This window comes from Diaphorina citri, unplaced genomic scaffold (genome assembly GCF_000475195.1).
Source record: "Diaphorina citri unplaced genomic scaffold, Diaci psyllid genome assembly version 1.1 scaffold2859, whole genome shotgun sequence".
Taxonomy (NCBI): domain Eukaryota; kingdom Metazoa; phylum Arthropoda; class Insecta; order Hemiptera; family Psyllidae; genus Diaphorina; species Diaphorina citri.
In genome coordinates, this window is record NW_007380275.1 from 1 (window position 1) to 27,033 (window position 27,033).

The 27,033-nt window shown below is 36.2% G+C and overlaps 1 protein-coding gene across 1 annotated transcript; it reads right to left on the minus strand.

Moving 5' to 3' along the window:
- Positions 1–344: 344 nt before the first annotated feature.
- On the minus strand, positions 345–19,166 carry LOC103519639. Its single transcript, XM_017448273.2, has 5 exons — positions 19,088–19,166; positions 13,707–13,997; positions 10,564–10,854; positions 965–1,017; positions 345–824 (listed from the first exon to the last, which is right to left on the minus strand). The coding sequence occupies exons 1-5, from the start codon at positions 19,164–19,166 to the stop codon at positions 510–512; spliced, it is 1,029 nt and encodes a 342-aa protein (XP_017303762.1). The 3' UTR covers positions 345–509.
- Between the last annotated feature and the right edge of the window lie 7,867 nt (positions 19,167–27,033).

Consider the following 27,033-nt stretch of genomic DNA (forward strand, 5'->3'; position numbering starts at 1 on the left):
GTACAAGAGAACTAGATAACAGATGGTAGAAGAGAATCCAGAAACTTGAATGGTCAACTTAAAAGTGACTCGTTAGGGCAAAAAAAGAAAGAAAAACCCTTCTGCAAGGGTAGGAAAAAGAAAGTGGGAGGGCCCAAAGTAAGAACCTGCCCAGTCCAAATGATTGGTCTTAGTGTGTTCTATCAAAATAGTGTGTTCTATCAATTCCTGAATTAGAAGTTTTCTTTGGCTTTAACGGCAGGATTCTCACTTAGTGAGCTCTTCCACCCAACCGGAAATCACGTTATAGAATGGCCTCAAAGAAGAATAGACGAAAGAAGAGCTTTCCTCAATTAGAAGTTTTCTTTGGCTTTAATGGCAGGATTCTCACTTAGTGAGCTCTTTCACCCAACCGGAAATCACGTTATAGAATGGCCTCAAAGAAGAATAGACGAAAGAAGAGCTTCGGTTTATGAAAAGTGTCACCAAAACGAATGAAAAGGGGGCGATAACACTTCGGACGGGCGGTGTTACCACTTACCTGAAGAGCCTCCTGAGGACCACCCACCACCGCTTGATCCGCCTCCGGAGGACCATCCGCCACCAGAAGAGCCACTATCACCATGGTTATCATGAACAATGATCACCTCCTTACTACCACCGCCCCCCATTTTACCTTTCCCTCCGCCGCTCATCATCATTTTGAACACCTGGATCAGTGAGAGGGCTAGCGCAAGCTTGGCAATGATGAGAGCTTTCATGGCTTTCATCTTGAGCATCATCATCATCATGGGCATGAGCATGGCCAGCTTGCCCATGACTCCCATCATCATCATGCCCATCATTTTCTTCATGCCCTAGAGAGGGCTAGCGCAAGCTTGGCAATGATGAGAGCTTTCATCACTTTCATTTTGAGCATCATCATCATCATGGGCATGAGCATGGCCAGCTTGCCCATGACTCCCATCATCATCATGCCCATCATTTTCTTCATGCCCTTCATCTTGCCGCCCCCGCCGCCGCCGCCCTTGCCTCTTCCTGCGGAATGGGAAATGAAGAAGACGCATGTTTAACAAAACGATCTCTTGTATAGAAAATGAAGAAAACACATGTTTAACAAAACACTCACTTGTATTGGAAATGAGCACACATCTTTAACAAACAAATCTTTGGAATAGAAGATTAAGGTGACAATGCTGACCGTTGCAATGAACTCTCAAGAATATGTTATAACAAAACACCCCTTTCCTACGATCTTTAGATTGAATGGAATCTGCAGATCTGCAGAAAAGTTCATGAGACCTTTTCCTGTTGTGCCTACACAACTTTAAGTCGTTCTTATACTCGTAGTCTCGTACTAATGGGTTGCAAAAGTCTTACACACTGGACTCCACCCCCAGGAATTTCGCTATAAAGGCCCCCATTTCAATGTATAATGTAATACCTATACAAGTATGTTCTACCTGCAAGGTGAACGTTATTCAAACAACCAGGAAGCACTGATTATGATCGACAATTGACATTACGAGATTTTTCAGCAGTTTGGAAGCAGACAACACATCCCAAGTTATCTGGACGCCATTCCCCAGTCCGCCCAAGGACCCACCAAACTTTCATTTTTCACCGAAATGAAAAGTGAATGTCGATCATTCTTCTATTGGATGGTAAACCATCAGGGAACCAAAGTAATTAAGTTTTAATTTGTTTCTAAGATTGACTTGGTGGCGCGGAGCGCTACCGCGCACTTAATAGGCAGGAAAACAAGAAATAGATATGATTTTAGAGCAGAGCCAAATTCTGCAGATCACAATGCATGATAACTTGATAACATTTTGTGACTTAATTGTTTTTATGTACCAATTTTATGTAATAAAATGGGGATGTACTACCCCGTAAACTTATTAAAAAAAAAATCAGAGACTTGGTGGCGCGGAGCGCTACCGCGCACTTAATAGGCAGGAAAACAAGAAATAGATATGATCTTAGAGCAGAGCCAAATTCTGCAGATCACAATGCATGATAACTTGATAACATTAGTAGGTATTAAACCATTAGTAGGTATAATACCACCTGATTTTGTTACCTATGTTATAAATTATAACATAACAAAATCAGTAACAAAATAAAATAACAAAATCGTAGTAGGTATTAAACCTTAAATAATACCACCTGATTTTGTTATGTTATAAATTATAACATAACAAAATCAGTAACAAAATAAAATAACAAAATCGTTTTCTATTATGATTTTTATTTACTATACCTAAAGCATTTATTATTTCAAATTTAAATGTAAACCATTTATTAATTTTTCTAAACTAAAATGGAAACCATTCATTAATTCATATTCAAATGTAAACCACTCACTCTTTCATATTCAAAACGAAAAGTAAGTCACCCGAATAATCTACCACGGTTCATGCGAAATTTGAAAGCGGAATTAAGCGCGTCACTTTGTGTGAGCATGACTTTGAAAATGAAACCAACAATATGGATAATTTAATGTATGATATTATCATTTCATGCTATCATGTAAATTCATGCGAAATTTGAAAGCGAAATTAAGCACGTCACTTTGTGTGAGCATGACTTTGAAAATGAAACCAACAATATGGATAATTTAATGTATGATATTATCATTTCATGCTATCATGTATGAAATTTGCATGTTAGTATAGTTTGGTATGAGAATTGAAATTGGGACGATAGTGATCTTGAGAATTTATTCTTATTCTTATTTTATTTTGTATAGAATAGGTATTTATATTTATTATCATATTTATTCTTATCATATATTTTTTCTCTTTTTCAAAGACGTGATTTTCGGATTTACCATGTTCTTTAAATCCGAAAGTCTTTCTTTATAAGCTTTAATGATAAACAATAGATATCTATGAGTATTATAACTACATAGAATAGAATAGTATAATGACTTTTATAACTACTATAATATTCATAACTTTTACAACTTTCTAGGAGAAGATATTCACGTAACAATATCTGTAATCGAAAGAGATCAACTGTCACGAGAATGGGACGTGATTTTCTGGCATTATCTATTTATTTATTATTTTTTTTTTTCATATTTCAATATTTTTTATATCTTAGCTTATACATTTTTATTTTAAATATAATTTTATTTAAATCTTCTTCAAGTATCAATATTTTAATTTAAAATCATTAATTTCAATGTTGTCTGAGAAGTATGCTATGTCGTTTTGGCAATCCAAACTTTGAGCAGTTCGTCAATAAATTTCATTGATTATTTCTCACTTATTCAAATACTTCTTATAATCACTCAACTGAATAAAATCTATGTATGAACAGATATGCATAGCATATTAGCATAGGTATAAATGTTATTAATAAAATAATTATTTTGTTAACAGATTACCCTGTGTGATTTTAGCTTATGAAAAAATGGCACATGTAAAATCAAAAAATAAGCAGGCAATTCTTTCGGAATAATTACCTTAGATTAGAGAAAGGAGGTCGAGTGAGAAGAAGTTGAAGGAAAAAAAAAGTGTCCAAAAATGAAAAAGCGCTAAATGCGCTAAGAGATTTAAACACAAGTGCGGATAAATTTGAAGAGGAAGAAGGAGGAGATGAAGAAGAAGAAGAGAAGGAAGAAGACGAAAAGGAGAAGAAGAACAGGGAAAGAAAAAATAATAATAAGGAGATGAAGAAATCTGGTAGACATTTGTTAGTAGGCGAGAAGGTTAGGAGTGGATATTAGGTAAATGATTCAGCAATTCTATAATCTAAAAACTTTAGCATAGATAATTATAAGCAATGTGAAACTGGCTTGAGATGGATTGACTACTGATCAGGTGTGAGCCATGATTTGATTGGTTTAGATTGGATGTTTTGATTAGGTAAGAGTGACATGTCTGGGATTCGATATGGATTAGGTTTTTCCTACTTCTTCCTGATCTAGGTGCACGGCAGTGCGCCAGGCCAAGTTCCGGTCTCAGAACAAGCAGTGTGTGTATTTCACGAAATATTTCGCAGCACTTTCATAATTTTTTTTAACAGTTTTACGAGTAAATTATTACAATCGATTTCTGTGTTCCCATTCCTAATGTCGATGTTAATTCGCAGGAAAAAGACAACCAAGACCTTTGAGTTTGGGTGCCTTGTAAGGGAGTTATCAGTTATACAACTGGTTTAATTTCTTAGTTTTTCATAATTTTTTCAACAGGCTTACGAGTAAATTATTACAATCGATTTCTGTGTTCCCATTCCTAATGTCGATGTTAATTCGCAGGAAAAAGACAACCAAGACCTTTGAAGGAAATAACATCACAGAAATCGAAGAAAGCCTGAACACATTAGAACAAAGAGCTTTGCAAGTAGGATTAAAGATGAACATAGACAAAAAAAAACACATGTTTAACAAAACACTCACTTGTACTGGAAATGAGCACACATCTTTAACAAACAAATCTTTGGAATAGAAGATTATAAGGTGACAATGCTGACCGTTGCAATGAACTCTCAAGAATATGTTATAACAAAACACCCCTTTCCTACAATCTTGAGATTGAATGGAATCTGCAGATCTGCAGAAAAGTTCATGAGACCTTTTCCTGTTGTGCCTACACAACTTTGAGTCGTTCTTATACTCGTAGTCTCGTACTAATGGGTTGCAAAAGTCTTACACACTGGACTCCACCCCCAGGAATTTCGCTATAAAGGCCCCCATTTCAATGTAATGTAATACCTATACAAGTCTGTACTATCTGCAAGGTGAACGTTATTCAAACAACCAGGAAGCACTGATTATGATCGACAATTGACATTACGAGATTTTTCAGCAGTTTGGAAGCACTCTCAATCAAATAAATATTCAACAAACGGTATACCCATCCGTAAAAGCCGGAGCTTGTGCCACGGCAGAGGAATACTTTCTAATTCCGGTGAAGTAGCTAAAGTTACCGTTTCCTACCAGGCCTACACTGTAGATTAGAAGGAGGTAAACCATAATTAAAGCACATAAAAGAAAAAAAGGAGACGTAACGACTAACGACAGACACACGTAAATCTATGTAACTCTTCTACGTCTAGCTCACATTCAAGGAAAATTCTGTAAAAACAACTCAGAGTAGTCAGTCTGGAATTGGAAATCGTGGGAAACTCCGAGAAGCATCCACAAAATCAAACATTCACGATATAACTGAAATAATAAACATTCACAATATAAATATAATAAACATTCATGTTGAAGATCTCGTAGAATCTTGGCTTGGGAATCCATAGTGCACGTCATAGCAGAAGACCCCTAAAGAAGAACCTAGCACGATATGTGCCTAATCAATTTGGTTTCCCAAAAAAGAAATTGGCATATATTGCCAGAATACCTATGTATCCAAGTACTTATGTAAAATATATACTCGTATGTAGGTACATCTCTATGTAAAAAGTAAATAGTTCCTATGTAAACTAAGACGAACAATGGATCGTCTTCCCGATGGAAACCGGATCACACATTGAAATCAGACTATCAGACAATTTGAAAATACTGGGTGACCACATAATCATACCTATTGTTCTGGATGAAATTAAAGATTCTCGACTTGAGTCCAATATCAAAAGATTGTGCCAATGGTTAATGACTTTAATGAGGTAAAATCTCCTTTGAAAGATGGGCAAAGCGAAGCGACTACTGCCTGAGGCATTTCCTAGTCGGAACCTTTTGTTTAGGAAACTACTTAGGACAAATACTACGAACTGTGCATTTTTTAAGAGGTTTGATAGAGAACTTTAACTGTTAAGGTATTATCGTCCCGAAAGCGACGAGAGAAGGAAGACAGAAGAAAGCCAGCAATTCAGAGACAGAACCTTATCTGTTTAGGATAAAATCCGCCCCACCTCAACAAAGAATGACAAGAAATGTCTAAAAGCTGTTTAGCCAGTGTGGTCCCAAAAGACACTCAAAGATTGCGTGTAAATATGTGTCCATACGTAATCGACCGGCCATCGATCGATGTCAACTAAATCGTCCACACTGCCTCGACAACACAGATTCACCTCCTCGATCCACGGCCGGTCGACTATGTTTGGACACACCTTTAGAGCTTTCTTAATAGCATGCACACCTCAACAAGGATGGCAAGTTGACAAGAAATTTCTAAAAGTTTGGCCGGCCATCTAGACAGCCAGGCCGGGCCCAAAGACAAAGATTGCTTATATATTGACTTTCAACTCAAAGAAATTTCTAAAAGTTTGGCCGGCCATCTAGACAGCCAGGCCGGGCCCAAAGACAAAGATTGCTTATATATTGACTTTCAACTCATTTATCCTAATCAGATAAGGATATATTCTTGGAAGCCGGGTAGGCTGGCTTTCCTCTATTTTGCCCTCATGCTCTTCTGTTTCAGGAAGATAAGAACTCCTTTGTTACAGTTCCCCGTATTGTAAACCTTTTTTTAATATCATTATCAAATGAAATACATATCATCATTTCCACTTTTATAATTTTCAATATATTATCATTTTCAAATGAAATACTTCTGCCTTCTAGGACCCGAAGAGACCGCATCAACTCTTTTTTGCTTCATCCACAATTTCCATCACATGTGTAATTACACGACCTATTAGAAGTATGCTAATGTTTTCTTTATCCTTGATGAATTCAACCACTATTCCGGTAAGGCTGGATTGCACTCCGCGGATTTGTTTCAACTCACCTTTGATTCGGTCCACTTTGTTCATGTAGACCAGCATCTTCCTCTGTAGACATGGGAAGGACAGATTGACGAGACACTTCTCGTAAACGTCGTCGAAAACGCTGTTTGCCGGCTTGACGTCCGACGTCAGATTCAAATGTCTCGCCCCTCTGGACGACGTGTCGTCGATTTCGTTTTCGGACTCCGCAGGGAGGTTCTGGATCTGGATGAGGGGCTTGTTGTCCAAAAGTGTGGACGTGCTTTGAGCGGAGAAGTTTTGAATAAGGACGGAAATGAGGACGAGCTTCATCAGCGTCGTTAAAGGTCTGTTGGTTATCATGGTTTTTGATTTGAGGTAAATTTACAAAAAACTGTGGGGAAAAGAGTGGAATAGAATAGAATTTGATGGGGTGTGTGTGGGTGGTGGTCCCGTACAAAGGATTGGTCAACCACTAGTATGCCCTAGATTTAGACAGAAGTTTGGTGTTCGAAATACTTTGATTTAGACTTTTTGGATATCTGCCTTTTGTTCGGAAGCTGGCGCAATTCATTTGATTCAGTCCGTTTGGGAGTGTAGTTACTGTCTAAATTTGGTAGGTCCGAGTGCTCCTTCTACTTTTCTACTTGTGTTTTATTCCAAGTGTATACTTCAGTTGGGACTTTGTGTGTAGGTACTTGGTATCATCTTGTTCTAAAGAAATCTCAAAGTTGTGATTTTTCTACAGAGTTGTGATTTGTCCACAGAATTGTGATTCGTCAGGTTCACGAGTTTCAAAGAAGTGTTCCTCAAGTTCCTCAATAAATCATAGGAGGACCAGGCCAATTACGCACGTACTCAAAAATTTGCCTCAAGTCTTCTTCTAATGTTTTAAGGTATACAGAAGTGATCTCTTTAACCTTCTCAGTTCTCAGAATGGATTGGGTGTTTGAGCTGGGATTTTGAGAAGTAGAAAACGCAAATCCTCAAGGGCAGAAATAAGTAATATCTACGAAAGGGGAATCTCGGTATCTCGGCTACATATGCGTGTACGTACATAGTTTTTATTATGTTTGACATGTTTCATCAAATCTTCGCCCAATCTTCACGCTTATAACTCTGATTGATGACTTGATGAATGATCCTTAACAACGCGGATTTCACAGGTTAGCTCCGAAAATCAAGAGGAGTTATTACAACTATGAGATCTTCAAAAAGTGGGACTACCTGGTCATAGCCGAAAGTATAATACAATATAATGTATAAATAAACAAGGGAAAAAGTAGGTAATAAGGTATTATTAGGAGTTATTATAGGCTCAAAATACATATAAAAAAAGTTAATAAGACATTATTAGGACCTATGTGTAAATTCTCACTTTCTCGTCAAAAGATTTTGAACATAAGTAGGTATCACATTCACACCAACTCTTTATGGCTTTTATGAGAAATATGTCTTTTATGAGAAATATGTCTTTTATGAGAAATATGTCTTTTATGAGATAACTACTGATGGATACTTGAAGAGCTGGGATAACACTGGGGTGTTCAAATGCTTTGACTATTCCAAGATAATTTAGCCAAGAACGTAATGAAAAGGTATTCCAAAGGCCCCAATGATGGTTATATTCTAGGAAGAATCACTTTGAATACCTAATAAAAGAAGCAAACTCAAAAACTTTAAAGAATTAGGAGGAGCACTAGGGACTTAAATGGAGAAGGTGAAAAAGTTTTTGTTGTGAGAAGATGAAGTGTGTGAAAAGATAAAACTTGGATTTTTTAAAAAGAAAAAAAAGGCAAAATATTGTGTTAATAAAAATCCAAAATGAAAAAAAAAAATATTAAATACTTGTTATGTTATTATCTACATTACCTATGGTGTTATGAATGATATCAGTATGATTTATCTTCGCTTAGGATTGGAAATTTCTAAATAGATGGAGATTGGAGAAACAACGACGAATTAGTCGTAAAATATGAGAGAAAAGGTTTAACCAACCTTCTCAGGGTGTCAAGTAACCTTTTGAATGGCAGAAAGTTTGCAACCAAAGAAGCCTCTTCAAGAAGTGAGAATAACTCAGATAACATTGTAAAAGCTGAAGTAAAATTAAGAGAACTTTGGTGAGATTTCTGAAATATTCATCCTAATTCGAAAAATCGGAAGTGTTTATAAAGATGGAAAATTGGGAAACGTCAAATGTACCAGAGCCCAAGAGAGAGTAAAAGGAACAATGCACATACGTGCGTGAATAGGAAATGAAAAGTGTCCATAAGAGGAAATTCCAGTATTTCACTCAATCAGTGGATGGATACTATCTCATATTTCATTATTTGTAATAAGAATTTGATCAGGGGCGTTCGTGCGATTCAAGTTATAAACTCATAACTACTATAAGGTTTTTACTATCATTTCTAGAGTACCTACATAATTATATCTTCAGGTTGGTTATGTGATCATGTAAAGATTGTAAGGCATCTTCTACTGATATATCTCTTGATATTCCCTGTTTTTATCGCTGAAACAACGACGAATTAGTCGTAAAATATGAGAGAAAAGGTTTAACCAACCTTCTCAGTGACACCCTGAGAAGTAACCTTTTGAATGGCAGAAAGTATTTTTGAGAGAAAATACCTGACGAAACTGTTATCGGTTCTGGTGATGAATCCTATAAGAGAATTAGGAAAAATGAATTTGTTTAAAAAAAGTATGACTAAAGTAATCTGTTCATTCGGTAGAGTGTTATCTTTAATTATCTAGGATCGGTTCTGGTGCTGAATCCTATAAGAGAATTAGGAAAAATGAATTTGTTTAAAAAAAGTAACTAAAGTAATCTGTTCATTCGGTAAAGTGTTATCTTTAATAAATTATTTAGGAAGAAAAATTGTGTTGATCAATAATCTGATCATAATCAAGAAACCCATTGGTCTGGTGACCTACCAAATATCTTCACAAACCAAATTTTTTCAGCAGAAATATTTCATCTATTTGTTCTTGCTCTGTATCTCGAACATTGTTTACTTCTCACTTCTTCCAACTTTCCTATTGTTTTCAACTCTGGGTTATGATTCTTGAGTATTTTCCTCTACTGAAGAACATCTTGAGCAGATTCCCTGATGGTTCGATTGTCATTCATGCTTATTAAACGATGGACATTATAAACATTCTGAATAAGAAGATGGTTCTGTGCTCTTGGCAGGTAATTTGATATTACCAATGTCATCCATGTTTCCCACACCTATTAGAGTATTTCCATATACCACACGTACGGCCACTCTCTCTTGTGTGCTCTTTCTAAACATTTCTGGTATTGTGTCTTCCATCGTTTTTTTTTAATGGGTCTTGTCATTCCAGAAAACGAACGCGCACACATGTGAAAATGTAAGTGAATTTCCTTGTCAGACACAATGTGAGATGAGATGGATTTTTTTTTGTGTCCCTTGTGGGCGAAAGACTTTCTCTCGACATTGAACGAAATTGGAACATTCCGAAAAAGATTTGAAAGAAATTCTTGACTTAGCTGTTCAGTGAATTAGTAAAAAATGCTTTTTTGTCAGCGGTTTAATAGCAAGCATGATTAAAAGTTTGATTTTGGCTGTGTCATTTCTAATACATATGTTTGAATATGCTTTTTTGTCAGCGGTTTAATAGCAAGCATGATTAAAAGTTTGATTTTGGCTGTGTCATTTCTAATACATATGTTTGAATTTACTCTCTCTCTCTCTCTCAACATTTTGAATTCTTCATTCTTCGCATATTTGATTTTCATCCCACTAAAATCCTACTTTGGATGGGTTGCAGACGTTGTCGATCAACTTCGGACTACTGTATTGTGGACGCACCTTTAGATTTCATTGAACTTTGAAGGGTCATGTCGACCAATTTCAGTCTTTTGTAGCTTAAACGACCCTTCAAATTTCTTTGAAATGTCGTTGCACTTACCTTCAACAATGCTGAACATTCTGGCGAGGCTGATATCCAGGGCGTTGCCGGCGATGGAGTAGCTGCGTCCCTTATTCGAGTTGGTGAGTCCGGCGGTGATCCCCTCCGGCAATTTAAGCCGGATGACATGGTTGTCCATGAACTTGTCCACTTGATGTTCCATCAGGCTTTCCAGCTGGGTTTCTTCTTCGGCAGGCGACAGCTTCTTTTCGAGGTCCTCTTCGGTGATTTCGGGCGTGTGGTCGTCGCTGGTTCTCACCACGGAGACGATGTTGGATAGGAGGTTGACGCCTGAAACAATGGAGGAAATGGTTCGACGAATGTTATATATAGATACCTTGATTGTGCATTGTGAGAGGCAATGGATAGAGGTTCGTGAGATGTTAGACACTTTCATTGTAAGGGGCAATGGATTATGAATTATACCCAGAATAGATTTGTATAAGGTCAACCTATCCTTTAAGGCTGTTTGTCCCTCCTTTTACTAAAAACCTTGCCTTATACAGTGATAAGTACATAAAAAAGGAAGAGGGAAAACAATTTCTTCAAATCTTGTACATGAGAGGCAATGGATAGAGGTTCGTGAGATGTTAGACACTTTCATTGTAAGGGGCAATGGATTATGAATTATACCCAGAATAGATTTGTATAAGCTCAACCTTACCTTTAAGGCTGTTTGCCCCTCCTTTTACTAAAAACCTTGCCTTATACAGTGATAAGTACATAAAAAAGGAAGAGGGAAAACAATTTCTTCAAATCTTGTACATGAAATTTCGGACAGTAGCTCGAATCGTGATGGTGATTTACTGAAAGACTTATTCATTTAGATATTTTCTCTGCATATCTATTAAACAGAGGCACACAGATTCACTTTTCATACCGAGTTCTTATTCGTTTTCTAGAATCTAAATACCTAATATTTTTGGTATCTCAAGCACTGTCTCCTTGTATACGCTAACAGGTGTCAGCGAGTGGACATCCTAACAATATCCACTAAATCCTCCATTATTCGGGCCACCATTTACTAAAATTTCAACGGCAAATTCATTTGAAATTCTAGGACACATGATTTTGACTAGGTAAGAGATTCTTTTATGCTAAAGTATTCAATTATTGTTTTATTTTCCCCCGGTAAGTCTATTCCAAGTGCATTTCTTTACGTTATTGTTTTTATAACTGCTACCAGTGCTAATGCTACCTTCTGTTTGCAGTATGTTTTGTAAACGGTTCAATACTTGTATTACTTGTGTTATTATATCGCTTTGTGTAAAATACCTTAAAGAATCTGTGTAAGATCTATGTAAGAGTGTGCAAATCAGACTCCATATAAGATTAGTAAAAAGTGTGCAAAATCCAGAACTCATTTCTTTCAATGCATCTGTTTGCAATTCGATTGAGCTATCTGCATAGGTACTACATACATAATTACATATACCTAGTTACATAGCTGTACATACAATGTACATAGGTAGATACTACGATTGGATAATCCAGTGCAATATTGGCTAAATCGCTACTAAATAGAATTGAGCTATCTGCATATACCTATGCAGATAGCTCAATTGAAAATTATGCATACATAATTAATTACATATAGTTACATAGCTGTACATACAATGTACATAGGTAGATACTACGATTGGATAATCCAGTGCAATATTGGCTAAATCGCTACTAAATAGTGTAAAAAGTGTGCAAAATCCAGAACTCATCTCTTTCAATGCATCTGTTTGCAATTCGATTGAGCTATCTACATAGGTACTGCATACATAATTACATATAGTTACATAGCTACACTGTACATAGGTAGATACTACGATTGGATAATCCAGTGCAATATTGGCTAAATCGCTACTAAATAGATAATCTAAATGTATACTTGTTATGTTATTATCTACATTACCTATGGTGTTATGAATGATATCAGTATGATTTATCTTCGCTTAGGATTGGAAATTTCTAAATAGATGGAGATGGAGATTTGGAAAAACAACGACGAATTAGTCGTAAAATATGAGAGAAAAGGTTTAACCAACCTTCTCAGGGTGTCAAGTAACCTTTTGAATGGCAGAAAGTATTTTTGAGAGAAAATACCTGACGAAACTGTTACGAAACTGTTTCTGGTGATGAATCCTATAAGAGAATTAGGAAAAATGAATTTGTTTAAAAAAAAAGTAACTATTAAAGTAATCTGTTCATTCGGTAGAGTGTTATCTTTAATTATTTAGGAAGAAAAATTGTGCTGATCAATCTGATCATAATCAAGAAACCCATTGGTCTGGTGACCTACCAAATATCTTCACAAACCAAATTTTTTCAGCAGAAATATTTCATCTATTTGTTCTTGCTCTGTATCTCGAACATTGTTTACTTCTCACTTCTTCCAACTTTCCTATTGTTTTCAACTCTGGGTTATGATTCTTGAGTATTTTCCTCTACTGAAGAACATCTTGAGCAGATTCCCTGATGGTTTGATTTTCATTCATGCTTATTAAACGATGGACATTATAAACATTCTGAAAAAGAAGATGGTTCTGTGCTCTTGGCAGGTAAGTTGATATTACCAACGTCATCCATGTGTTCCCACACCTATTAGAGTATTTCCATATACCACACGTACGGCCACTCTCTCTTGTGTGCTCTTTCTAAATATTTCTGGTATTGTGTCTTCCATCGTTTTTTTTTAATGGGTCTTGTCATTCCAGAAAACGAACGCGCACACATGTGAAAATGTAAGTGAATTTCCTTGTCAGACACAATGTGAGATGAGATGGATTTTTTTTCTGTCCCTTGTGGGCGAAAGACTTTCTCTCGACATTGAACAAAATTGGAACATTCCGAAAAAGATTTGAAAGAAATTTTTGACTTAGCTGTTCAGTGAATTAGTAAAAAATGTTTTTTTGTTAGCGGTTTAATAGCAAGCATGATTAAAAGTTTGATTTTGGCTGTGTCATTTCTAATATGTTTGAATTTACTCTCTCTCTTAACATTTTGAATTCTTCATTCTTCGGATATTCTTCATTCTACTGTATTGTGGACGCACCTTTAGATTTCATTGAACTTTGAAGGGTCATGTCGACCAATTTCAGTCTTTTGTAGCTTAAACGACCCTTCAAATTTCTTTGAAATGTCGTTGCACTTACCTTCAACAATGCTGAACATTCTGGCGAGGCTGATATCCAGGGCGTTGCCGGCGATGGAGTAGCTGCGTCCCTTATTCGAGTTGGTGAGTCCGGCGGTGATCCCCTCCGGCAATTTAAGCCGGATGACATGGTTGTCCATGAACTTGTCCACTTGATGTTCCATCAGGCTTTCCAGCTGGGTTTCTTCTTCGGCAGGCGACAGCTTCTTTTCGAGGTCCTCTTCGGTGATTTCGGGCGTGTGGTCGTCGCTGGTTCTCACCACGGAGACGATGTTGGATAGGAGGTTGACGCCTGAAACAATGGAGGAAATGGTTCGACGAATGTTATATATAGATACCTTGATTGTGAGAGGCAATGGATAGAGGTTCGTGAGATGTTAGACACTTTCATTGTAAGGGGCAATGAATTATGAATTATACCCACAATAAATTTGTATAAGCTCAACCTATCCTTTAAGGCTGTTTGCCCCTCCTTTTACTAAAAACCTTGCCTTATACAGTGATAAGTACATAAAAGGGAAGAGGGAAAACAATTTATTCAAAACTTGTACATGAAATTTCTGACTGACCACAGTAACGGCGCTTTCAGTAGCAAAATTCCATGCCCTGCAGCTCAGAAATATGTAATAATTTGAAAAATGAATAGCTCCTAAAGGGATTTCAGCAAAAACCTACCTACACTAAATGCCACTGTCAAACTTGACCCAGCAAGCTTTGCAAATGAACTGTGAAACTATAAACACAATTTACTCTGAACAAAAGTACTAACACATTTCCAACTTTAAACACCACCTAATATGGCAATCTCTTGCATCATTTTGAAACTATAAACACAATTTACTCTGAACAAAAGTACTAACACATTTCCAACTTTAAACACCACCTAATATGGCAATCTCTTGCATCAATCTTTCCCTTTCATCAAATTCAATTCCGACGTGAAGCGTGTGCGAAAACTATTCATAGATATAAATAATAGATTTATAAACATAATAATAGATTTATAAATATAGATATCCTAGGATAATAGATTTATAAATACAGATATACAAGGAGCGACCATTATTGCTATCATCAGCACTCACCATTAGCAGCACTAGGGTATAATTATCTTGGCCTCAATATGTTTTAATCATACAGGCAACAGTTGCCCATGTAGTCTATCCAGAGTGGGTATCCATGTCAATTATTTTCTAACTGTTCATATTAAAGCTCTCATACCTGATAATTTTCTTAATCTTTTGATTCAATTAATATGAACATGTGTTCATTTCGCTCCTCTGGTAGCTTCCAAGTGTAATTACAGACCCATAGTTCATGAAACTGATTTCAGATAGGACATTCACTAGAAGTGCTTGGGCTATGTAATTTTCGTTGATTTCCATAACTTGAACTTCCTATGTAGACAAATTATAATGCACTTTTTTTGTCGATGTGGATATTAGACGATTGGCGAGGGCAGTTAGAAATGTGATTGTAATCTTGATTAAGATATTAAAGGACAGTGATGGGATTTGTATGCAGAACTAATTAGATGAATCGGTTTAGTCATTTGATATCTTGCTCTGTACTTCCTAAATCCTAATCATGGTTCTAGAGACTTCTCTTTATTGCAACCCAGTTTATAGACTTTGGAACAGTTTATAGACTTTGGAATTTCGTACCTCTTTGTAATTTTGTGAAGCTCCATTATTTGTTTACATATTTTATTTATGAAGTTTCCATTTATTAGTTTTTCGGTACAATTTTCTCAATCAAATAAATATTCAACAAACGGTATACCCAGCCGTAAAAGCCGGAGCTTGTGCCACGGCAAAGGAATACTTTCTAATTCCGGTGAAGTAGCTAAAGTTACCGTTTCCTACCAGGCCTACTCTGTAGATTAGAAGGAGATAAACCATAAATAAAGCACATAAAAAAAGGGGACGTAACGACAGACACACGTAAATCTATGTAACGCTTCTATGTCTAGCTCACATTCAAGGAAAATTCTGTAAAAACAAGTCAGAGTAGTCATCAGTCTGGAATTGGAAATCGTGGGAAACTCCGAGAAGCATCCACAAAAACAAACATTCACGATATAAATGAAATAATAAACATTCACAATATAAATATAATAAACATTCATGTTGAAGATCTCTTAGAATCTTGGGAATCCGTGGTAGTGCACGTCTTATGTGACACAGACCACTTTCCTTTATATCATCTGGAATGGGTATATTAACTATATTAGCTCAGGTATTCTCTGTTTTTCTTTCATACACATTTGGTCGGGATGTTCTTTAGCCTTGATACAGTTTGGCTGGTATTGTCTTTTTTCATGGTTCATTGTTATCGAAAGTTTGTCTTCAAGGTGTTTGATATAGGATGTACGAAGTAGGATAAAGATTTATGAATGGTCTATGATGCTATGTGGGTATTTAAAGATGAATGGTTTAGAAAAGATCGATGTGGACATGGTTCATTGTTATCGAAAGTTTGTCTTCAAGGTGTTTGATATAGTATGTACGAAGTAGGATAAAGATTTATGAATGGTCTATGATGCTATGTGGGTATTTAAAGATGAATGGTTTAGAAAAGATCGATGTGGAACTAGGATAATAGATTTATAAATACAGATATACAAGGAGAGACCATTATTGCTATCATCAGCACTCACCATTAGCACTAGGGTATAATTATCTTGGCCTCAATATGTTTTAATCATACAGGCAACAGTTGCCCATGTAGTCTATCCAGAGTGGGTATCCATGTCAATTATTTTCTAACTGTTCTTATTAAAGCTCTCATACCTGATAATTTTCTTAATCTTTTGATTCAATTAATCTGAACATGTGTTCATTTTGCTCCTCTGGTAGCTTCCAAGTGTAATTACAGACCCATAGTTCATGAAACTGATTTCAGATAGGACGTTCACTAGAAGTGCTTGGGCTATGTAATTTTCGTTGATTTCCATAACTTGAACTTCCTATGTAGACAAATTATAATGCACTTTTTTTTTTACTACAAAACGTATGTTTCCTTATCTAGGACACACACTGCGAAAGTGTTACGCCCAAATTGGTTTTAATTCTTCCTTTTTAATTTCTAGGCTACAAAACGTATGTTTCCTTATCTAGGACACACACTGCGAAAGTGTTACGCCCAAATTGGTTTTAATTCTTCCTTTTTAATTTCTAGTCTTTGGTGAGAGAGTTGAAATTGAAATTTAGGTTTTACTATGCTGACAGACTGAAAAGTGTGTCACCGGTGATTATTTTCAGTAATTATGAAGTAAAAGTTGTTCACTGAGTACAAATAGGTACAAACAATAAAAGCTCTTTGCTGAGTAGAAATACACAAATAGTAAAAACAATAATGATAATGAAACCGTCATAAAATCGTAAAATCTCAGTGCACGTCAGAGCAGAAGACACCTAAGGAAGAACCTAGCATGATATGTGCCTAATCAATTTAAAAAAAAAGAAATTGGCATATATTGCCAGAGTATGTATCTAAATACTTATGTAAAATATATACTCGTATGTAGGTACATATCTATGTAAAAAAGTAAATAGTTCCTATGTAAACTAAGACGAACAATGGATCGTCTTCCCGATCGAAACCGGATCACACATTGAAATCAGACAATTTGAAAATACTGGGTGACCACATATTCATACCTATTGTTCTGGATGAAATTAAAGATTCTCGACTTGAGTCCAATATCAAAAGATTGTGCCAATGGTTAATGACTTTAATGAGATGCCCAAGGACCCACCAAACTTTCATTTTTCACCAAAATGAAAAGTGAATGTCGATCATTCTTCTATTGGATGGTAAACCATCAGGGAACCAAAGTAATTAAGTTTTAATTTGTTTCGAAGATATTTTTCCAATTTTCACGCATGGTGAGGAGGTCCTGATGTCATCTAAGTATCTACAGGTGGCCGAATGTTGTATAACAGATGTCTATTTGCTATTGCCTACTGCGATTATAACAAAATGATATTTGCTCTTCCGATTAGGAAAGTATGCTTTGTGAATCCATCAACTGGCGCTTCTACGTCTAGCTTACATTCAAGGAAAATTCTGTAAAAACAAGTCAGAGTAGTCAGTCTGGAATTGGAAATCGTGGGAAACTCCGAGAAGCATCCACAAAAACAAACATTCACGATATAACTGAAATAATAAACATTCACAATATAAATATAATAAACATTCATGTTGAAGATCTCTTAGAATCTTGGGAATCCGTGGTAGTCTGGTAGTGCACGTCGGAGCAGAAGACACCTAAGGAAGAACCCAGCATGATATGTGCCTAATCAATTTGGTTTCCCAAAAAAGAAATTGGCATATATTGCCAGAATATGTAAGGAAGAACCCAGCATGATATGTGCCTAATCAATTTGGTTTCCCAAAAAAGAAATTGGCATATATTGCCAGAATATGTATCCAAGTATTTATGTAAAATATATACCTACTCGTATGTAGGTACATATCTATGTAAAAAGTAAATAGTTCCTATGTAAACTAAGACGAACAATGGATCGTCTTCCCGATGGAAACCGGATCACACATTGAAATCAGACAATTTGAAAATACTGGGTGACCACATAATCATACCTATTGTTCTGGATGAAATTAAAGATTCTCGACTCGAGTCCAATATCAAAAGATTGTGCCAATGGTTAATGACTTTAATGAGTAAGAAGGACCAGAGTCCCAAAGGTGTGCTAAGCTCCAAAAAGCTATTGAGGAAGGAATGACCTAAGAAAACAGACTATGTAATTCAAGACTTTGTTATGCTGGATTTAGTTGATGTTACTAGATTTGCAAAACCAATTATTTATATTGATAAATAATTATCTTATCTTGTTATAACCTAACAATCCCAAGGGTTTTATGGATGATTTGACTAAATACGAGATAAAGAACCACGGGTTTGTAAAAACAATCTACATTGGGATTAAAGGACATTATAGGTTCCTACGACATATTATTTGTTAGTATGTAATTATAGTATTCATGTATTTTGTACTTGTAGTATTTCCCTTTCATTTGCTCAAGTACTATTTCTCCTATCTTTATTGAATAGTACTTCTTATTTGATATTTCTTAGTACGGTATCCTCTCACATTGTAGAACATAGAAAACATAACACAACATATTAAACATATAGAAAATAACATATTGAATATAACATATGAAACATCTTGTAGTATTTCCCTTTCATTTGCTCAAGTACTATTTCTCCTATCTCTATTGAATAGTATTTCTTATTTGATATTTCTTAGTACCGTATCCTCTCACATTGTAGAACATAGAAAACATAACACAACATATTAAACATATAGAAAATAACATATTGAATATAACATATGAAACACAGTGTGGACGTGCTTTGAGCGGCGAGATTTTGAATGAGGACGGAAATGAGGACGAGCTTCATCAGCGTCGTTAAAGGTCTGTTGGTTATCATGGTTATTGATTTGAGGTAAATTTACAAAAAACTGTGGGGGAAAAGAGTGGAATAGAATAGAATTTGATGGGGTGTGTGTGGGTGGTGGTCCCGTACAAAGGATTGGTCAACCACTAGTATGCCCTATTTATACTGCAAGAATGAGACTGTCCCTCTACTCCCACTGTCTTGTTGGGGATAGGGAAGGGGAAAGATTTATGTTTGATGAGCAAAACTCTTGGAAAGGGCTCGGATGAGTGGTGAAAAGTTGTTTTGTGGTGAATGGAATTTATTTATGGATTAAAACTGTAAGGGAAAAGGATGTTATTGACTATAACTAGTGATGAGATGGGTGGAACTGTAGGAAACAGATCGGGTGATGAGGTGAATGAGATTTCACTGCATATGGAAACTTTGAAAGACAAGTTTGGTTTTAAGGTATACAGAAGTGATCTCTTTAACCTTCTCAGTTCTCAAAATGGATTGGGTGTTTGAGCTGGTATTTTGAGAAGTAGAAAACGCAAATCCTCAAGGGCAGAAATAAGTAATATCTACGAAAGGGGAATAATCATTGGTCTTTGAAACTCTTTATGGCTTTTATGAGAAATCTGGATACTTCAAGAAAACTCTCTTTAGTCTCTATGTCTTTTATGAGAAATATGTCTTTTATGAGATAACTACTGATGGATACTTGAAGAGCTAGGATGACACTGGGGTGTTCAAATGCTTTGACTATTCCAAGATAATTTAGCCAAGAACGTAATGAAAAGGTATTCCAAAGGCCCCAATGATGGTTATATTCTAGGAAGAATCACTTTGAATAATAAAAGAAGCAAACTCAAAAACTTTAAAGAATTAGGAGGAGCACTTACTAGGGACTTAAATTGAGAAGGTGAAAAAGTTTTTGTTGTGAGAAGATGAAGTGTGTGAAAAGATAAAACTTGGATTTTTTAAAAAGAAAAAAGGCAAAATTTGTTAATAAAAATCCAAAATGAAAAAAAAAAAAAAAATTAAAGTTTTTAAAAATATTAAAAAACAATCTAAAAAATCAAAAGAATACTCGAAAATACATACGAAAAAATATACACGTACGTAAAAACTACGTACGAAAAAACAAAAAACTTTTAATAAACTTCACAACACATGCACTTGGTTTGACTGACTGCAAACAACTGACGGTTAAAGTTGAGGAACTGTTTAAAAGTAAACTTTTGGAAACTGTTGAAGATTTCACTGAATTAGTTGCTTTCACTGAAGAACTGGAGATGTTGTTCCTCCTCGATGTGAGGATGAAGTATGAATGACTCTGGGATTGGTAAGTATTTTATATTTTCAACAGAAACTATCTCTTCTTCCCTGGGTTTGGGAAGATGATGTGCAGATCGGTTTGGTACAGGAGGTGCTTCCTCGACAGCCTTGACAAGGGGGAGAGGTGTGACTTGGACTTTTCTGTGGACTTTTGGATTGGATTTTCGGGTGTTCTTACTTTCAGCCCTTGGGGTTGTTGCTATTTCTGTATCCTTTATTCCTTTTTGGCCTTTTGGATGAAATTTTCGGGTGTTCCTTCTTTCAACCATTGGTGTTATTGCCTATTTCTGTATCCTTTTTTGCTCTTTTTGATTAAATTTTCGGGTGTTCCTTGTCTCAGCCATTGGAGTTGTTGGCTATTTCTGTATTTTTCTTGGACGTTTTTTGCCTGTTCGGCCAGTAGTTGGGTGGGACTTTAAGTTGGATCTTTACAGTATAAGCTTTCAATGTTGTTTAGTTTTATCACCGATCCTACTTTCCTTATGGCAATTACAAAAGGGCTCTAGTGGTGGATTGACCATCGGTCGACGGCGTCGACGTGGACACAGAGTATATATATCAGTTAGCGAAGTAATTTTTTGTCGAGCAATGTGTAGTTCCTCATTCTTCTCATCCTTAGGCCCGCTATTAACTTTGAAGTCTGCGTCCCTGATCAAATTCTTATTACAAATAATGAAATATGAGATAGTATCCATCCACTGATTGAGTGAAATATTGGAATTTCCTCTTATGGACACTTTTCATTTCCTATTCACGCACGTATGTGCATTGTTCCTTTTACTCTCTCTTGGGCTCTGGTACATCTTGGGGTTGTTGCTATTTCTGTATCCTTTATTCCTTTTTGGCCTTTTGGATGAAATTTTCGGGTGTTCCTTCTTTCAACCATTGGTGTTATTGCCTATTTCTGTATCCTTTTTTGCTCTTTTTGATTAAATTTTCGGGTGTTCCTTGTCTCAGCCATTGGAGTTGTTGGCTATTTCTGTATTTTTCTTGGACGTTTTTTGCCTTTTCGGCCAGTAGTTGGGTGGGACTTTAAGCTGGATCTTTACAGTATAAGCTTTCAATGTTGTTTAGTTTTATGACCGATTCTACTTTCCTCATGGCAATTACAAAAGGGCTCCAGTGGTGGGTGCTGATCCTATAAGTCTTGAGTTGTACCTACTTAAAAACGGTAAATTCGGTAGCAGTACCAAATGTACGTTACGACAAAGCACACCCCGTTGGTCGACCAAGAAACACACGGGAAAAAAGCGTCAAAGACATCCTGGATGAAGGCGGAGTCCATCAAAACTGGCACAGCTTTGCCCAAGATCAACAAGCATGGAGAAGGCTGGTCATGGTCAATGAAGTCAAGGACCCCTGTTGTCTGTGACTACGGAGTGAGTAAGTAAGTAGTAAGTCGACGTCGATCGACCATCGGTCGACGGCGTCGACGTGGACACAGAGTATGTAAATCAGTTAGCGAAGTAATTTTTTGTCGAGCAATGTGTAGTTCCTCATTCTTCTCATCCTTAGGCCCGCTATTAACTTTGAAGTCTGCGTCAAAAGTTTCCTAACATATGCTGATTTTAATATATGTTCAATTGGATATTGATTATATCGGAGCTTTCTGTAAAATACCTATCTCCTTTACTGTAGCTACTTAATGAGTTTCTAAATTGTTCACCTTTTACATTTAACGTTTCGAGATGCAGTCGGTCATTGGAGAATTGGCTTTCCAAAATGGTGAATCGGCAACCATAACTATCAATTTGTAAATATTAATACGAGGAGGTATATTTTGGCAATTAAATTTTATGGCATAGCTTAATGACAACAATAAAATTATGATATTCTGGAATTGTGTGAACCAAATTGTATTGCTACTTTTACAAAATGTTGAAGTCATCCTATGTAGATAGCATGGAAGGTAGCGCGCCTGCTTTGTAAGCGCTAGAGCGTGGGTGAACTTTATCCTGAACGGATAAGGTTCGTTCTCGGAACGGCTGGCTTTCTACATTATCCTGTCCTCTCCTTCTCTCTTAGATTTCGGGACGATAAGACCTCCCGCGTGTGAACCAAATTGTATTGCTACTTTTACAAAATGTTGAAGTTATCCTAATATGTAGATAGCATGGAAGGTAGCGCGCCTGCTTTGTAAGCGCTAGGGCGTGGGTGAACTTTATCCAGGATGGATAAGGTTCGTTCTCGGAACGGCTGGCTTTCTACATTATCCTGTCCTCTCCTTCTCTCTTAGATTTCGGGACGATAAGACCTCCCGTCTTTCACAACATTTTCTTTTCCTCGCCTTAGTTTTGAACTCAGATTCAGTGTCTATGTCAATAATATTGACATCTATGTTCGCATTATAAGTTTCACATAAAATGGAGCGTCAATACTGTCAGTAAGTATGTCAATACTATCAATAAGTCAGTGTCAGTAAGAGTCAATAAGTCAGGAGTCTACATAGCTATATAGGTGTGTCAATATTGAAGTGTTGAAAGTTAGGCGGTAATTTGAAGTGGTTTTATTAATAGTGTAACCAATTTCTTTTCTGAGTTCATATGTTCGCATTATAGTTTCACATGAAATGGAGCGTCAATACTGTCAATAAGTATGTCAATACTATCAATAAGTCAGTGTCAGTAAGGGTCAATAAGTCAGGAGTCTACATATAGCTATAGGTGTGTCAATATTGAAGTGTTGAAAGTTAGGCGGTAATTTGAAGTGGTTTTATTAATAGTGTAACCAATTTCTTTTCTGAGTTCAGAGTGTTTAGAGTTTAGATCATTTAGTTTTTGCTGATTTATTGATTGACAGTCATTGAACCAATCAGCTGTAGGTACATATGTTAGTCATGCTTATTTCAGAAGTGGGATGGTCTATTAATTATGTATCTATGAATTTTATTGAGCTTAAACTCTAGCTAGAGGATCCTTTAAAGTTCCTTTTGGACGATTGAAATCTGGATTGTGGAGACCATGACACCAAAAGTGTTTTAAACGAGGTGTATTCTATTCTTCTTCTTCATCCAATCCATAGGAATATTAAACTATAGGAATCATATGTATACCCATACCTATCCATAGGACTATTACCCATATACCCATAGGAATCATATATGCTGCGGTTAATTGTGGGTGAAGTACCACTCTCATATTAATAATAAATGAAATTTTTGAAGACGGTCGCAATGGCAGCACCACTCAAAGTTGTCATCAGTTCTGACAGACCTACATAGGTCTGTCAGAACGTGTGTGTGGTAAGAAAGCTTTAGACCTGACAGACCTAGGTTAATTTCAATTTCAAGGTCTGTCGAACCGTCGGAACTTGTGTGGAGAAAAAAGCTTGAGGGCGAAAAAACCCGAGTCTGAAGCTTTTTCCGCCACATACGTTCAGACACGGACGGTCTGACAGAGCGGTGAGTTGCTGGTCTTGGATACACATGGCCAACATCCGAAACGGATCGGTACCCAAAGAAGAAAAAAGCTAAGGTTCCGAGAAAAGTTCCAAATACCAGGTCTCCACTCTACAGTTCAATGGGGAAATGTAGGTATTTTGGTCTTCCAAGCAAGCTCAAATGCATGAAAAATGTCAAAAATCGAGTCAACAAGTGAATGTGGGTTTCATCTTCTTCTTCTTCTTCTTCTTCTCCTTCTTCTTCATCTTCTTCTTCTTCTCCTTCTTCTTCTTCTTCTTCTTCTTCTTCATCTTCTCCTTCTTTTTCTTCATCTCCTTCTTCCTCTTCTTCTTGAAGAGGGAACTGTACTTTATCCTGTTCTCCTTCTCTCTTCGATTTCGGAACGATAAGACCTCAGCAGTTTAGCAGTTAGAGTTTCCTCTATACTATACCTACCTATAAAAAAAAAAGTTTGGACTTACAGCCAGTAACTTTCACAGAATCATGAAACAGTTCGAGGTTCGATTTCATAGAGATCAGAAATTGACGTGACTATCAGCAAAAATTACTCCAAGTAACAACTTACCTATGTATAACTTACTATCAGCAACTTGCCTATCTATAACTTACTATCAGCAACTTACCTATCTACTATTATAACTTACCTCTTATTTTGCATAATAGCCGTCTGGTGATGAAGGTGTAAGTGTTTTTACTTTTACTCGTCTTTTTTCTACTTTTACATTTCTTTACCAGATTTTTTTCCAACTTTTACTCAATTCTGTTTTGTTTTCGAGCAATTTGTGACCGCAGATGGTCGGCGTTTTGAATTTTTGCAAAACATGATTGATCACGATGTATTTTTTATAACAAGCTTTAGATTATCTTAGATCTTACGAAAGTATTTGCGATGTACCTTGGGCAGGTACCTATAGGTATCCTAGATCTTATTCTTTCTCTTCCTCTCACCTCTCTCCCTTTTTTTACACGGGGAGACCTATAACAACTTATGCTTTCCAGATTTTTCACAACTAGCTTGACTACTTGGGTTAAACTCAAAACATGTTTTTTTTTTTTTTTTCATTTGTACTTATTTTACTCGATGGTTCAGAAATTATGCCTTCTAGGTTGTTCTCGGAATCAGCTTGAATTGTGGGAAGAAACCTTATGAGTTCAGGATAAAATTCGAGTCCGGCAGGAGTCAAACCGGCAACCTATCGCTTACAAGGCAGACGCGCTTCCAAGGTAACCAAGCTGGCCAATTGGCCATCTACTTCTGCCACATCCTGTATGTAATCACATTATCTTGAATTGCATATCATCTATATTCTTGTCCACAATATTGTTCAATGCTCAATGTTCAAAGTAGGTACCTACATTAGGTAAGTAATCATCGGTAAATCATTATGTACATGGATAGGTTAGGTAAAAGTGTCATATCATGGTACAAAATGGGAATTCCTATGTGACAAAACCTAATAGGTGCGTGTGAACTGTGAACATAAGAACAAGAATGAAAAGGACATTGGCTACCTATTTTCCTACAAATAAATAGTTAGGTAGGTACTTACATAGGAAATTTATCGATCAATAATCAATCAACTTATAATCACTTTACCTATCTAGTTTTGGGAAAGTAAGAAAAGAAAAAGGAATTTTAATTGTGCCAAGCATACTTCAACGTTTGTCAAAAATTAATGTCGTACCTACAAACCTACTATGTATACCTATGTATGTTTGACGTAAAACAACACAAATTTCGTGTGAAGTTCACTCCAACTCCAAACACTAAGGTAGGCCAACCAAAACCATTCTTTCTAATTGACTTTCACTCGCTTTTCAAAAAATAAATTAAAGATAATTTCAGCAAAACATATCATCTATTTTTGTCCACAATATTGTTCAATGCTCAATGTTCAAAGTAGGTACATTAGGTAGATAAGTATTCATCGGTAAATCATTATGTTTATGTAGGTACGTGGATAGGTAGGTAAAAGTGTCACATCATGGTACAAAATGGGAATTCCTATGTGACAAAGTCTAATAGGTGCGTGTGAACAATGAACATAAGAACAAGAATGAAAAGGACATTGGCTACCTATTTTCCTACAAATAAATAGTTAGGTAGGTACTTACATAGGAAATTTATCAATCAATAAGCAATCAACTTATAATCACTTTACCTATCTAGTTTTGGGAAAGTAAGAAAAGGAAAAGGAATTTTAACTGTGCCAAGCATACTTCAACGTTTGTCAAAAATTACCTACAAACATACTATGTATACCTATGTATACAAGCATACTTCAACGTTTGTCAAAAATTAATGTCGTACCTACAAACCTACTATGTATGCCTATGTATGGTTGATGTAAAACAACACAAATTCGTGTGAAGTTCACTCCAACTTCAAACACTAAGGTAGGCCAACCAAAACCATTCTTTCCAATTGACTTTCACTTGCTTTTCAAAAAATAAATTAAAGATAATTTCAGCAAAAAATTCAAAATCCAGAAAAGGGGAAAACAAAAATTTTAATTTTTTTTTTTTAATCATTAAAATTAATTCGCGGTAATATTTCAATGAAGACTAATTAAAATGGACCGGAGTAGGTAGGTATACGTACTTACCTACCTACAACACTCTCCGCCAGTGTAGGTAATCATGATCAAAATGTGAAGAAGTTAATCAGAGTAGGTAATATAATAGTATTAAGGAGCGCGGTAGCGCTCCGCCCCGCCAAGTTAAGAAAGTTTGACCGCTACATACTACATTTCCTACCTTTCTTTATCCTATTCCTTACTGCTTACTTTTCTTACTTACCTACTTACCACTAATAATAACAATGGTTGTAATGATAATGGAATGAAATTTTGCCAGTAGGTAATTTTTTAGAGGATTTTTTTTTTCAATGCTAACCCACAGCTTAGGGTTGGGATATCGAGACGAAAACATCGATGTCGATGTCCCAACCCTACCACAGCTACAAATAATTCAATCGCAAGAATGTCTTTTACCTTGTCTGCTGTCTACCAAGCTTTTTAAAAGTCATGCTTTTGACCTCAAATTCTCTAGCAATTCAAATTGTTTTCGGGGATAAATTTTTATATCTTGTGGGTAGAATTAAACCCACGTCCTCCGATTACCAGGCGAGCGTCTTGACCACTACACCACCGAGACGTTCAAGACGGGATCCAAAATCCA

Excerpts from the sequence above, each read along its gene's own strand:
- LOC103519639 (XM_017448273.2), bottom strand. The coding sequence starts at position 19,166 with ATGATAACCAACAGACCTTTAACGACGCTGATGAAGCTCGTCCTCATT. Across the intron at positions 13,998-19,087 it reads TCAAAATCTCGCCGCTCAAA|GCGTCAACCTCCTATCCAAC; the intron begins GCACGTCCACAC and ends CCATTGTTTCAG. Across the intron at positions 1,018-10,563 it reads AATGTTCAGCATTGTTGAAG|GAAGAGGCAAGGGCGGCGGC; the intron begins GTAAGTGCAACG and ends CCCATTCCGCAG.